General features: G+C 38.2%; 1 protein-coding gene across 1 annotated transcript in view; it reads right to left on the reverse strand.

The window, feature by feature from the left end:
• Positions 1–1,062: 1,062 nt before the first annotated feature.
• Positions 1,063–14,925, reverse strand: part of EEFSEC (eukaryotic elongation factor, selenocysteine-tRNA specific) — a 128,980-nt gene continuing 115,117 nt past the window's right edge. The window contains exon 7 of the mRNA XM_026093115.2: positions 1,063–1,819. Coding sequence (XP_025948900.1) covers positions 1,635–1,819 — 185 coding nt within the window. The 3' untranslated portion in view covers positions 1,063–1,634. The remainder of the gene's footprint in view (positions 1,820–14,925) is intronic.

Genomic DNA, 14,925 nt, shown 5'->3' on the forward strand with positions numbered 1-14,925 from the left:
ATTCCTCTGGGATCACACTGAAAGCACACCCCATAATCTTAAGGGATGTGCTAAAGCTTTGCTGGGACTCACTCAGCAGAAACTGTTCAGGATTATTCCACAATGCACTCTTTCTGTTTTGATTTAAAGGGGCAATGTCAAACTAGTTTAGACACCAGACTTGCCCTGCCTCATGACTGTTCAGCTGTAAATATCCTCTCAGTATCTGATATTTTTGCCATTCTTGTCCATTTATGTTACTTGAAAATTAAGAAGAAAAGAAAGAAAGACTGGGAAAAACAGGAACATGTTAACAACAAAACTCATGTCTGTGAATGGACATATGATCAGTAACACTTTGATAAACAAGTAGAATGATCTGTTACAGTTATTTATTTCTATGTACAAGTAATGCACTTGTTATTCATGTGGTCATCTCATGGCTGGCTTCATCAAATAGGTTACAGTCTGCTATTTAACAGCAACAAGTAGAAGTACTTATTTTGTTCAAAGGCAGAAAACTTGTTCGAAAGGCAGAAACTAGGATTTGCAGCATGGAAAGTGCTAAGTCCCATTCCTGTTCAAGACTGCAGCTTTCATACCTACGGCATTATTGTTTGTTTTCATATTATGATGTCCTATGCTTTGTAAATTAAAAAAAAAAAAATTTTTTTTTAAAGAAATACTACCACCCCTCTCCTTTTCATGAGCCTAGGACATGAAACAGAGGAAGAACTAAAGCAGCCATGAAATCCCTATGAAACAACTAATGGTTTCTAAAGCATCTTGGAGATACTCATTTTACAAGGTTTATGCTGCAATATTTTATCATTATTTTAATCAAATAAAGACCTTAGCTGTTTCCAGAGGCAACTTGCTTTTACACAAAAGACACGTTTTGGTTACCAAATAAATAAATAAATAAAAATCTAGAGGAGGTCATCATGGTTCAGACTGGTTTAGTCTTCCAGTTTCTTAGAGAATCAAACAAATGGGCAGGAAATTCAGAAAAGCTACATAAAATGTCACTGAAGATAGGTTCTGAACCTTTGGAATAGCAAACAGAACAATTAAGACTCTCAGTTACACGCATCATTATGTTTAATATGAAAAACATTTCAAGATACAAATCATACTTATAAAAAAAATCCATACCATCTCTCAGATAGCATCTCACATAGTTGCAGCTGAAGGAACATGAAACATGCATTTTAGGTTTCACCTATTATGTTGTGTGCTTTCTGTCCCTCACTTTGCTTGGGGAAGTAAACCTAGACTAATCAGTTTTGTTTTGTGGGTCACATGAAATTCACATCTTGACTGCATTTAGATTAATATTGGTGGCAAACATTTAAATTTAAAGAAACTTTAAAACAATTCTCCAGGAAAACACTGCTATTAGAATATGCACCCAAATGTACTCATTCAGCAGGTGATGTTCTCTGAGAGGCCATAAAGGTTCAAACTGCAAAGACACAAAATAAGCAGAACAAAACCAGGTCACAGGGTTTCTGGAAGGGGGCATATAGTGAGCAGGAGCTTCCAGGCTCTATCTGTAAGGAACGAACAAGTCTAATGCATTCAAACAAGAAATACTTTCCACCTGAATTCATTTTAGAGTCTGGTCTTTCAGGTGTGATGGAGGACCTGCTTTCTCAAGATTGTATCATTTTCTTCTGCATGTCAAAGACATATCTTTTAAAGAGAAGAGTGATGGCAACAGGTTGGGCCGAATCACTCTTGCTGCCTTCATCCTCTTTGGCTGCGTCACCCTTGCTTGCCTTAGACTTCTTCTTGGAGGCAACAGTGAGAAGCATCTTGGTATCCGGCCTTAACCCGTCTGAAAAAAACAAGAACATGCATGAAAAGCCTCTCAAAACCACATTTCTGTATATCCAGAAAAAAATGAACATGCAAGATTACTTCTGAAAACTACTGAAGGAAATAAGAAAATAAATGAGGTACATCAGGAAAGTTACATTCTATATCACACTTTTGGAATATAATAACTAATAGGAAAAATAAGAGAAGTCTTCAAACATAGTACACAAATGTAAAATCCCCAACACAGTGCAGTCTCCTGCATGATCATTCCCAGACCCATATCCACTGCATACCCTGAAACAGACCTTCCTAATCAGTATCTTTCTATGGCTTTTAAAGTATTGAATACAGACAAAACTTTAAACAAGCCAGACCAACTTGCCTCAGCTAGGCCTTTTACTCAGCAGACCTTTCCTATTATTTTACATAAACTTCCCACAGTTTCTTCTGATAGTTGTTTTGGTGTCAAAGAAATCTCATCACTGAGGATATTCATAAAAATGTAGGTCCTGAATGAAAAATAACCACTGGCTAAATACTGAAATTTTGTAAAGCCCTAAGGCTCAGAGGTTCTCAAATGTGTTTAGTCTGTTTCCTAGACTTGCCAGAATCACACTGATCAGTTTTACTCAATGATACAGTTGTATTTTGGGCTAAAACACAGTGTTTGTTAAGAATTACAACTGCCTAACACTGTCACTTCTTAAATGAACCAGAATTAACCTGTGCAGGATTCTAGAGATCTAAATACCAAACTTAAGTCTTTCTCTAGACATGTGTCCTAACTTAAATATTGGTCCTTTTTTCCCTAAATGGCTGGATTTACTTGCACTTTTATATTTTATTTTAACTTGTCACACTGGTGGCATTTTAGATAAGAAACACAAGATAGTCAAGTCCGAAGAAATGCTGTAAAACAAGAGAGATGCAGCTCCTCAAAGACCACTCCTGAAAAAATGCTTTCTTAAAGCTGAAGACAGCAAGCTCCTTGGAAGCTTATTCAGTGCCACCTGAATACGCTGAAATGTGGTTCCCAGGCATTTGGCCAGATTCAGTTCAGGTATTTTTAACCTGTGGTGTCACATAACCTTATCTCAAACACTTAATCAGCTTCTCTCCGCTCATATTGAAATTCAGATGCGGATTCTCATATCACAGCCTGACAAAAAGATTGAGATGCTTATGATTTACTGGAGACAGGAGGTCTACAAGCACAGGTGATTTGCTCCGTTACAGACAGATCTAGAGGGCACTTACGGCAGACTGTAGGAGGACTCGGCACCAGAGCCCACCTTCTCATCTTGCTATGTCAGGTAGCAAATTGTTCCAAGTGGCATCCACACCACACAACAAAGGGGAAGGGAGGAAAGGAGGAGGTGTTGAAGCAAAACCAGGAAACTAGCAATCTGCCATTTCATAACCAGGGGTTCTGAAAACAACCCTACACATCACCCTACAGCGTTTCTCTCCAGGCTATCTGGACAAAAATGGTACTTGCTTTTCCCCCAAAATGCAAGAGCACAGGAGAAGACAAGAAAGGCAACATATTAAGTATGTAACTAAATTAACTACAATTTATGCTAAGGTTGCAGAAGTCCAGCATCAGGCAGAATCGACTCTGCACAGTTCTGCAAGATCTTGTATTTCACAGTTAAGGCGGTACCAGTTTTCTCTGTTCAGATAGGAGAATACAACAGAGCAATGCTTATTTCATTGTGAAAATAATTGAGATACTTTTTCCTTGATGGTTGAGAAGTCTGATAATGACCATCTTTGCACATGTAAGGTTCGAGTAATCAAACTAGATAATATAGTGTGGCCTGACCACTTTTTTGTTATATGGCTTTAATGCATTGTATAGTCATGTTTGATGCAGCTGTTTCCATTTTTTAATTGGATGCTTTCATATAAATCATTAGCTTTACAATCATTCCATCTTATGAAAAATAATTTATTATATGAAAAGCAACTTATTTCCTATCTGGAAAACTCTGAGCAAATCTTGGGTACTGCTAGAAAAAAAACCAACAAAAATAGGCAGAAATAAGGAAAACAAGTTAAAGACAGCAAAATCTGTGACCTCATGCAGTCCAGCTCTCTACCTTTGCAGGATTCATTTCCTATTGTACATTTTCTACTGTTTTGACCAACTTAATTGCAAGTGTCCCTGAACAGGGTTTCCTTTACTTTCCTGGGAAGACCATTTGTTTTTTTGGACAAAGAAACATTTCATTTTGCTTTCTAGTTGGTTTCCCTTTCTGAGTCTTATCACTATTACTGTGTTGCTGTTACTGGCACATTACTGTTGAAGAAAGATGTTTAACTCTAAATCCTCGCAGAAAGACGCAATTTAAATTAATTAAAGCAAACAACTTCTAAAACACTTCTATTTATGTTACTAGGCTTTGTGAGACTAATTTAAAAAAAACTTAATTGGCGGAAAGGAGAGAGGAAAGGAGGGGGCGTGACGCTACGACAGCAGCCAAAGGTTTCACTTGTGGTGTCAGAAGTTAGGCACCTAAGCCGCTACTCTGACATCCTTTTTGCAGTCTGTACAGCTCTAGCACCACGATGCCCCCCAAGCCTGGTCAGAACCGCTCACCTCCGAATACACACTGAACTGCAGCAATACGTGGTTGCTCATCCAGCAGTGGTGATGAAATAACTGCTTCAGATAAATTGAGCTTCAAAACCTTCTGGCAAAATTAATGAGCACTTGGACTGCTCAACACACCCGAAAGCCAGGCCACTTATTTAGATGTCTAAACAAGCAATCTCATGATCAAAAAATAAATTTTCAAGAAAGAGAGATGCATATGCTGCACACAGAACTGTATTAGGCAAAAACTTGTGTTTAAAAATAAGCAATTTCACCGCCTGCAAACCAGCACATTAATTTCCAAATCTGAAGACGACATGCCTCAGCTGCAGCCATTAACACCCCCTTGGATTCAAATAGGGTATTACAGGTAAGAAGTCTACAGAAGAAATGGAAGAATGTGGTAGTTCCTACAAGTGAAATTATGGGCTGAGAGCCAAAGGCAGCTCAGGTATTATTAAATTCACAAGGTATCTACATTACCTAATCAGATCCCATGGCCCTCATTCTGCAAACAGATTAGGTGGCTGGCATCATACCCTAGCAAATGGCATTTTCTTTTTATTTTTTTTTTTTATTTTTTTTTTTTTTTTTACTCTGGTGCCAGGAGGTCTAAGGGCTGAAGAGGCTCTGTGATATGGAACAGCACAAAGGAACAAGCAGAGAGAGACGGGCGGGGAGGCATAATCTAGGTTTCATCTACCTCCGTGGATTTCTCGCGTTACACACAATGCATACTTTACATTTTACAAAACCAAGGAAATGAAGGGAAATATATCTGTCACCGAAGAAGACATCAGACCTTTAATAGCTGAAATGACGGATATTTTTAGATGGCGGTCTAGTTTAACTTACTTACATTAAGAGTCTAATCTCTGCTGAACAATAGCTATGTTAGCTTGAATACATAGTGAGAAATCTGTTCCATTAATTAAGTGCTGCCTGTACTACTCGGATTTGTAGCAAATGTTAATAGATTTTTTTTTCTTCCTCTGTTGGACAATTACTTTATTTTGCCAAGTTGCTAATGGATTAAATTGAAAAGGTCTGTGTGTTAAAAAAGACTTTAGCTTCAAAGTTCTAAGAAATGCCTTGCCTACAACACTGGGAAATACCTATATTAGTATCATTAATGGGCAATCCTCAGAGGCATAGAAGACAACTGAAAGCATAGCAAAATTCATTTCCCACCCATCATAACCATGTATATAACAAGAACCCAGACAGCTCTCTTGTAAAATACACTTGTAGCATCAACTAACCCAGATTAGATATGAAAATCAAGTTGTAGAATAGCTTATCCTACTCATTCTTTTAGTTTCAGCAAATGCTAATAAGTACTAAGTAAGCATAAGGAGCCTTACTATAATATCCTTTGTCTCAGCATGGTCTAAACAAACTAATATAAACTGAGTTATTTATAAATGCAAAAAAGTGAACTTTCAAATTCAAATGAAAAGTGCTATCTCATCAGGAAAAATATTTTCAAAGTCTAAGAAGGATTTCACACACAAGATGAAGCATACCTGCAATATCTTACAGATGATTTTAAATATAAAAGCTAGCTTTCTACTAGTTGGCAATGTCTTATATTTACTTTTATGTCTTATATTTTTTATCTTTATTTATTATCTTATATGTCTTTATTTTTGTCTTTTATTTATTGCAGCCTACAGTTTTAAAATTACTCACGCAAGAATCGTGCAGTAATTTGTATGTTTATACACAGACTAAAATAACTCTAGTATGGAAATTTCACACTCTAGAATTTGGAGGCCCTTCTTATGTATAAATACAGGCAATAATACCTGTTTACATCAGTTTTGCCCCCCCCCCCCTTTTTTTTTAATTAAGGTACCTGATGCCTCACATCAATGCAAGTTTTAAGGTTTCCCTAATGTTTCATTTTCTGCTTATAATCAGCTTCCATGTAACAGGGGCTTAACACAGCCTTGTGATAAACATTCCCCGGCTGACCTCTGTGGTCTTTATGTCGGACTCAGGGAACAGAGCCTCTACAGCCAGACTGCTGGTGAGTGTTGGCCAGCACAAATCACAGCAAACACCTAAAGCACGTAGATGTCCACAGCAAGGTTTATGTTTGCTTGTTTTTACTACTACTACTACTTCAGCTGGAAGAAGGAAGAAAGATGATACAGTATCTGCTCTTCTAGTTCCTTTTGCTAATCTAACTGTAGAACGAAGGAGCACTGATGTGCTTTTTCCCTATATATATTTTATTTCAACTGTTACCTCTAAGCTTGAACCTAATTTACGTTTTAGGTCATCATTCCCTCGCTTCAAATCCTCCTTCACTTTCCTTATCAACATAGTCTGCCATCTTTGTTTTCTGTCCTTTTGTTTTGCTTTATCTTCTGCTCCCCATCATCTTCTTTGGCCGTGAAAGGGTCTTCAAAGGTGGCTTTTGCTATTTCTCCTAAAATCCAGCTCCCTCTTCCTTGACTTGGCTACTCTGCACTTCAGCAGTTCTATATATCCCTTTCCTGTTACAGCTTTTCCTTCCAGATTTCCTATACCCTTTTTTCTACTCCGATTCCCAGGGATCTCCCTCTCCCTTCGTATTTAGTCCTGTCTTCTTTCAAGCTAACGAAGCGATGTTTGAATGTAAGATTTTAAAAACTGAATGCTATACACATTGGAGATGAGAAGATAACACAATAACTCTTTGTTGCCCAGACAGAGACAGGAGTAACTTTTAAGCTATTGATAAACACATCATTGAAAACAGGTGTAATAATATAGGTACAGGGCATGCTCTCCAGCACAACCAAGGTGAATAAATTATTTGGCTGAGCTTCAACAACTCTCTTCTCATATGCACAAATGCAGAAAAAAGCCTACTGCTAACTACATACTAGCTAGCCTGGATGATTATGCAGTTTTCTTACAGGATTTGCAATTGTAATGGAAAAAAAGATTTCATATTAAGAGATTTCAGTTCTGTTGGTTCATGAGAACTTGGCTTTTGGATCAAGATTAAACATCCATCCTATCAACAGCAAACTACAAAAACCAGCAAACATATTACAGCAACTACCAGCAGTGGTACTCGCAATAGTTTGCTAGGAAAGTGCTGGCATAGATAAGGTTCAGTATTTTTACTGCCATGTTACAAAAACAAACTTGAAATCAGGTTTCTTAGTGACTCAGCAGTAAGGCTATGCTACTAGCTCTCATTGGAATAGAAAATATTCCTTTTTGCATGCAATATTAAGAATTTCCTAGATTATTCTTGACCTGCTGGTAGTATCCGCAAACCTCCCATCCCATTCAGGAATATGTAATCAGAGATTCAGTGGGAAACTGAACTCCCTTTTGTATGCAAAATATCCTATTCACTTCCTTTGAACACTGCAGGTAGAAGACTCACCTACCTGCAGTTGTTTCCTGTCAACATTCAACTAAGTGAAGATCAGAGAACAAGCTAACATAGCACATTTGATGTTGGAAATAATTTTTATCCAAGGCAAATGTAACTTTTTAATATGATAGGCGGACATTTTGCTTTCTTCCTGAGGCAAGAAAAAAAAAAGAGCCAAACTTAAAAGAGGCAATGGTTTGGGGATAATCCTTATTCACAATGGGTTATTCGAAAAAGCTGATTTTTACAATTTCAGGATTTCCCGAAATTGAACCCTCAGAGCCTGAACCCTCATTACACAGTTAAGGAGTATGTGCCTTCATCAACTCCCCTGCAAACAGAGATGACAAAAGCCTGTTGAGTTGAAAATCAGAAATAATTAGAGTCCCAGATGGAGACATCAGTGCACAGTCTGATGCAGAGAGATGGCTGTCTGAAGACCAACCTGTCTCTCCCCATGCTTATTGCAATGACTGACCACTGAAAAGGAATAGAAACTTTTTGCTATTACTGTGGGACTCGAGAATCCAGTTCTTCAGCACAACACAATTATAAACAAATTAAATATTTTTTCCTGCAACAGCTATGTCTTTCCACTCAAGAGTTTAAAAAAATACATTTACACATGTTCAAACATGTGTACAAGGCTGATATACAGAACTTGATCACTTTTGGTATCTGATTTATTTTAGAACAAGAAGAAAAAAGCTATCAATAGTTTCTGGCAAAATTAAGTGAAATACTAGCAGTATAAAATGCTGGCTCTGAGAATCCCACAATATATTAGCAAGCACACACTTGTTCTTCATCCAGTCCCAAAGCATGTCAGTAGTTCTACAAAAACCATTAACATTAATCTGTGCCCTAAAAAACATGAAAGCTCAATTATTCCTAATATAATGTCCTGTAGTTTCGATTTAGAGAAAAAGCAGAAGCACCACAAAATCAGAGAATCAATCTGCCCAGCCTCTCCTGTTACATTTATCACTACAGTAAGACAGAAAGGACAAGGATAACAGGAAGTATAACACTCCATTGCTTAAGCATCTATTCTTTACGTTATGCCACTACATAGCATCACTGTTTCTTGTCTGCTTAAGATATCCAAAAATCCTCTCTTTGGATTTTATTCAAACTAAGGTGGTCGTTTTTCTCCTTCATTATCCTAGCAAAGAAAACCTGGGCTGACCAGAAAAAAGACACCTTGCTAAGCCTTCCGAGAAGGAAAGTACTGTATTGCTCTCTACCCATAAATACTGTAATAAGAACATTGATATGCCACATGACATTTAGCAGACTAGATGACTAGTCATCTACAGACTAGGTCTGTTGGACCTTGGCATCCCATCCGCCTGTAGTTAATGTATGGAGCCTCAGAAAGAGCAAATGATAAAAATTGTGCCCTTAAATAACAAGCATTTGGGATCAGATAGGAATTCTCCACCTGATATCTGGGTCAATATACACCTACCAGCCTTTCTAGCCTAAAGATTTAAGCACAGTACTTCTACAGGAGCCAATCTACTCTGCTTCCAGGCATTCGTCAGCATGATAACAAGCATAATATGATTACTTAGACAATTTCAATCTAATAGTTGACCAGAGATTCACTCAAGAAACAAGGGATACTCCTTTCTTTGCTAGCCTCAGAAGCTCAGGATTTGAGCTTCAATTACTTGCACAGATCAAGCAATGAATTTGACTTATGTAAATCCCTTAACATTTCTGCTGTAATTCTACTTTGAATTCACACCTTTTCCTACACCTCGTCAGCTCTCTCAGAAGTATTTTGCTGGAGTTTCAAACTCCAGAGTAGATTCATTTTTCTCTTCCAGCTGGCACAAGATCTGCTATTATCACCTTGCGTGGCTTGTGAATATTGATGGAACTACACCACAAAGTTGGCTAGGGAGAGCAATCAGCCTCCAACGAAGGCATCAATGTGAAAAGTGGGCACCTTCCTTCAAAATGGGAATTACATTAATGCCCCAGCATGGTACTTGAGATCTAAACAAAATATCCATAATTCATAGTTTGATGGCAGTGACTGGGGGGGAGGAGGGGGAGTCTCACAGCCACTTTGAGCAGTAGTAGGCTGCTCCATGTCCTGGACAGCCAGCCTGCATCAGCAGCGTTATTTTCTTGCAGTTTCAGCTTGGTAGACTCTCTTCGGAAATTCTTAGCTACTAAAACATTCTCCCATAAATTGAGGAGCAGCTGCTCTATACCACATCAGAGAAGGCTGTAGTATGGTGGTGAAGTGAATTGAGTCTTGTGTATCAATTTAAGTTTGTACAGGCTTTTGGACTGAAAGAGATTATTATAAGAGGTGGCACTACTGCAACTGGAAATAGTATGGCTTTCATTATGTCTACTACTTAATAGGGAAAGAGCTAATCTTCCTTGATGAGGAAGACAGAAGCTGTTTTAATTCTAAAAGCTGACCTAGGTGAAGTTCAGGCCAAAGCTGTATTTGGAAAACTCTTACATCAGGCTGGACACAACCCTTTCATGCTCAGTGCCAATTCTACACAATGGCTTGAACTGCACTCTCCGGCAGTCCTTAAAGGCACATTTTGTATCTTGGCTTTTGCTGCAAGCAATCAAGAAAGAATGCAAGAAAACAAAACTGTTTCCCAAGCACTGTTTGCTGGTGCCATAATTAATATAATCAAACAATTCCACAAATTGCTTCCAATTGCTGGCGTCACTTTCATGTGCAGAGCCAGACTTTCAAAGAAGGGCCCTTCTTGTCCTACATCCTTACATTGGTAACCCTTGCTTCACACAATAGTAAACAAGACCTCACTAAATAGTATAGGGTAATTTGTACTGTAATAGGTCCCCAAGGCACCATGGACACAATTTGAAATGCCATCTAATTTTTCTTTTTAATTAAAAAAGCAGTTACTATATTTAAACATCAACACAAAAGAGTTCAGAGGGGACAGTTTGGAGTTTCCCACAGCTCACTGGGAGCTTTCTCAAGGTCAGGAAGAGTTTTATAGGTTCAATTGGTACACATTTTTTCCCCCCTTTAATTAGTCTGCCATACCCTCTGCATGAAGTCAGCGTCTTGATTTTCAGTCTGATATTTTTCATATTGCTAAAGGGAGCTCAGGCTCCAGTATCACATGGTATCAGCAGCCGAATGGTTGTCAATTGCCATACTCCCCCAGAGATGCCTTCTTCTGTTAGCTGTAAGTTTACCATCTAGACCAAGGAGAGACAGTGCACCACACATGCATTGAGTGTGCCATTCATTCAGTTTTATACTTCTCCATTTCCAGCAAGATGATCAGTATGTATTACCCAGTTTCTCAAGTCCACATAACATCAACATGTTTTTCTTTCAGCACAAATACACTGGCAAAATCCAACGCTAAATATGAGTGGACCTCTTTTGCCTGAAGTCACATGGCAGGATAGATTTTTGCACCTGACAAGTCTCCATCATATACTATACCATTGGTTTGTAACCACCTCATTACTTAAATAAGTAGTCTACACAACCCCCCCACACACTTTAGAAGGATGCCTGCAGTTCCCACAGTGATATTCCAAAATACATCCTAACCCAACATACCCTCAGCCCAAAATCACAGCTCTGAAATGTGAGAACTTCTTTATTCCTTGGCTAGTTGACCATACTGCAATGCGTATGGATTGAGAGTACAAAACCTGACCTTGCTTTATACATCAACATACATTTCACAGCTGATGTTATGTTGCATGCCACAATCATTTGTTGGCTGAGCCCTTCTGGACCAGGTCTCCTAAAGCAGAAGTCTTTATCCCTTGTACTCCTGCAAAATAGCCACAACTCGTATGCTCTACACTATTTATTGTTTCTACAGGCCGGAGCCTACCTTTAATACAGGCTGAACAGGAGATTCCAGTGCACCGTAATTACTAGTTCTTGGCTACACAAATTAAGTGTATACACAATGAAATGGATGAACATAACACAATGGATCAACTTGCAGATAACCACTAGGGTAATCCTGTCCTCAAATCCAGTTCCATTCTTTTAGCCTAAAAGACGGAAAGGATTTTCAAAATAATTTTTGCAATGGTCATATATGTGTTTGCAGAACATTAACAAGGCTGAAATTATGCCAGCTGAAGTATTATACTGAAGTATATAGCCATTATTTGAAAAAATCTGTTTTCACTTCATGGCCACTCAAAGACCATGCAGTCATTAAGGCCATACTTAAATGCTGTATTTATTCTCTCAACATACCAGCAGAAAGAGGTAACTCTCCTCGAAAGAAGAAAATGCAAACCTGAGAGCTGCTTTTGCCTAACCTATTGTTCCTGCACTTTTAGTCTACACATTCTTCAAATTCTTTGAAGCAAAAGCTGTCCTTCCTGAATGCATGGAAAATGATCAGCGCATGGCAGGAGCAACTGTGAAAAAAAGTGGAATAATAAGGACATCAAATTATTAATACAAATATATGCAATGCAGTTGGAAGCCTGGGAAGGTAGGCAGGCCCTTGTTACAATTCAACAATAGAAACATTATGGGCAGGTCAGTGTGAAATATCCAAGACCATTCAAACAGTCAAAGACAGAAAAATGTCATAAATATTTGGGCTGAGAGGGGAAGATAGTTGCTTGTTTTTAGAACTGATCATCATCTCTACCAACGATACACACTTGCTGCTCCCCAGGTTGCTTGGGGATCAGGACTCTTTGCTTAAGTCAAGTTGATCTTATGACAGAGATTCTCTTTAATCAAAGAGCACTTGCTCTCTCTTTCAGGAAATCTCAGTCTTAAGTGATTTCATTAGTACAGTAAATATCAACATTTAAACAACCGACATTTAAAAAAAACATACCAAGCCCTAACTTGACCTTCACCCTTACTACTCAGCACAGCATATCTCTGTACTTACACACAACCGTGCATTCTCTTGTAACAGTCTTGGCAGGAATACACATTAGAAAACTATGTACAATGATTCCACTTTTATGGCATTAGCCAGTGTAACTCACAAAAGTCCCTCTTTCATCAGATTCTACCACCAGGTAAGCTTGCAAAAGCCTAGATATTCATGTACTCTTCTGTACGTACAACTTTGCCAGCACTGTTCCTTCTCATCATTTGGCTTCTACTACTAGTCTTAGGGACCAGGCACATTTTTGTCACTGGACCTCCCAGGTGTAAGGAAAGGAGAATGCAGGACAACAGGCATCAGTACGATATGGAAAATCTGAGAGAGTCTCTTAAGACTACGGTAGAGGACAGACTTTTGCAAGTTTTACTGTATGGGGGTCCTTGCTGCTTAAATCCTCAAATCAAGAAGGAGAAACATAGAATGTCCCAAAGAGTGTAACTAGATTATCTAGAAGTAGGTTAAGGAACCACTAAATATATGAGCTTTCATAATTCTAAAGGCCTTAAAATACCAAGCTGTGAATAAATTTGTATCTGATGAGGGAGTTCTCAGGTTAGAGCCACTTAAGTGTTGGCCAGAAGAGTGTGTTATGGTCAGTATCCCAGTATCCACGAAATAGTAAATAAACAAAACAAGCAATGCCCACGCTCTGTGCTAAGGTGAGCAGAAACAACTAAAAACATGCTTTGAATTCAACACAAGGGACTGAAAAAAATCAGTCTAATTAAAAACAACAATGAAAACAATACCAATAACAATCTCTCCTACAGCAGCCTTTCAGAAATGCATACATTATGGAAAAAGTTCAGGTTAGCAGATTTGCCATAGAATCAAAGGCAATTCATTACAAAGCAGCTTCAAATCAAAGTGCTAGATCCATAGGCCTGTAATCCTCCCATCTTACTTGCAACTCTTGATGTGGAGTAGACACCAGAGAAGCCAGTTAAGCTGGACCAACTCCGCTGACTTATCCCAGGCATCCACTGCTCAGCACTGGTCCAGAGTTTAAGTTTGGTGATATTCATCTTCCCCTAGGCTGCCTTTATAAAGCAGTCCTGAACAATGGGACTTCAGAATAAAGAATAAAACATTTAATTTTTTTAAACTTCTAGGCAAGGGCCTTTAATGCGATTAGAAAGGGGAGGGGGACTGGATAGCAGCTTTTTCTTTTTTATGTTATGTATATTGTGTGTAAACAAATATGCAATTTGCTTTAAAAAGATAAGGTGATTAAATTTTTATCGGGCTTGTACTCTGTTGTCACCACAACAAAGAGAATTAGGAGGAGGAAAGAAAGGCCTTTTTATTTAAATTATGTTCTTACCAGAGGTTCTCTACAGCACAGCTGTAAAGCCACTCAATGTTCTCCAAACAGGCCCTTTGATTGCATTTTATTCAACTTGTTTGCATTTGGAGCAATCGAAAGGAAAAAAACGCTCCACATTTTGATGTCTTAATGTTTCTTAATACCTTCTTTAATTTATATTAAGCTTCTTAACTAGGGTGATGAATTCTTCAAAAACAATAAAGACCTAGTGCAGAAATCTTTCACACACCATGAAAATTGAAATTATAATGTATTCATTTTTTTATTATAAAAAAACATTATTTAGAAGAAAGATTTAAAGCATAGAAAAAAAATCCTGAAGTTGTATGAAAATTACTTGATCCACAGAAATAGATGAAAGTTCAAACTAATTATTACAAAGGAAATAAAATGTTGTGGGAGGTGGAACAGAAAAAACAGTATGAGAAAGTTGCATTATTATACAGTTTTCAGTCTTTTAATAGCCTGTAAGTTCTTCCTCTAGGACTTTTTACAAAAAAGGATTCTGGAAACTTGTATAATTTTGTTTTACCAAGACAAAATTCAAATGTTTGCCAGTTTTTCTTCCTTTATTATTCATAGTGTTCTTTCCTAAAGTGGCTCTTCAAGTTCAGGCTTCCACAGTGTATTCCCGGCCAACTCTCTTTTACAACCTGCCAAAACCAACAGCGCACACTTAAATTGGTGAACACTGCAACGGAGCACTCAAGCACCCGTATGCGCAGCAGCTTCACAGAGCACGCATTCGCTAGGTGAGGTCTCCAGACAGAAACACCACTGACAGGTGGATCTCCATCAAACAGGAGGCAGGCTCTACGGGAAGAGCAAGGGTCACATACTAAGTACTGAAGAGGCCACCCAGGGGATGAGACTGGATGGGTTTATTTTGCACGCGTTGCATGTTTTC

Source organism: Dromaius novaehollandiae, chromosome 12 (genome assembly GCF_036370855.1).
Source record: "Dromaius novaehollandiae isolate bDroNov1 chromosome 12, bDroNov1.hap1, whole genome shotgun sequence".
In the NCBI taxonomy this organism is placed as follows: Eukaryota; Metazoa; Chordata; class Aves; order Casuariiformes; family Dromaiidae; genus Dromaius; species Dromaius novaehollandiae.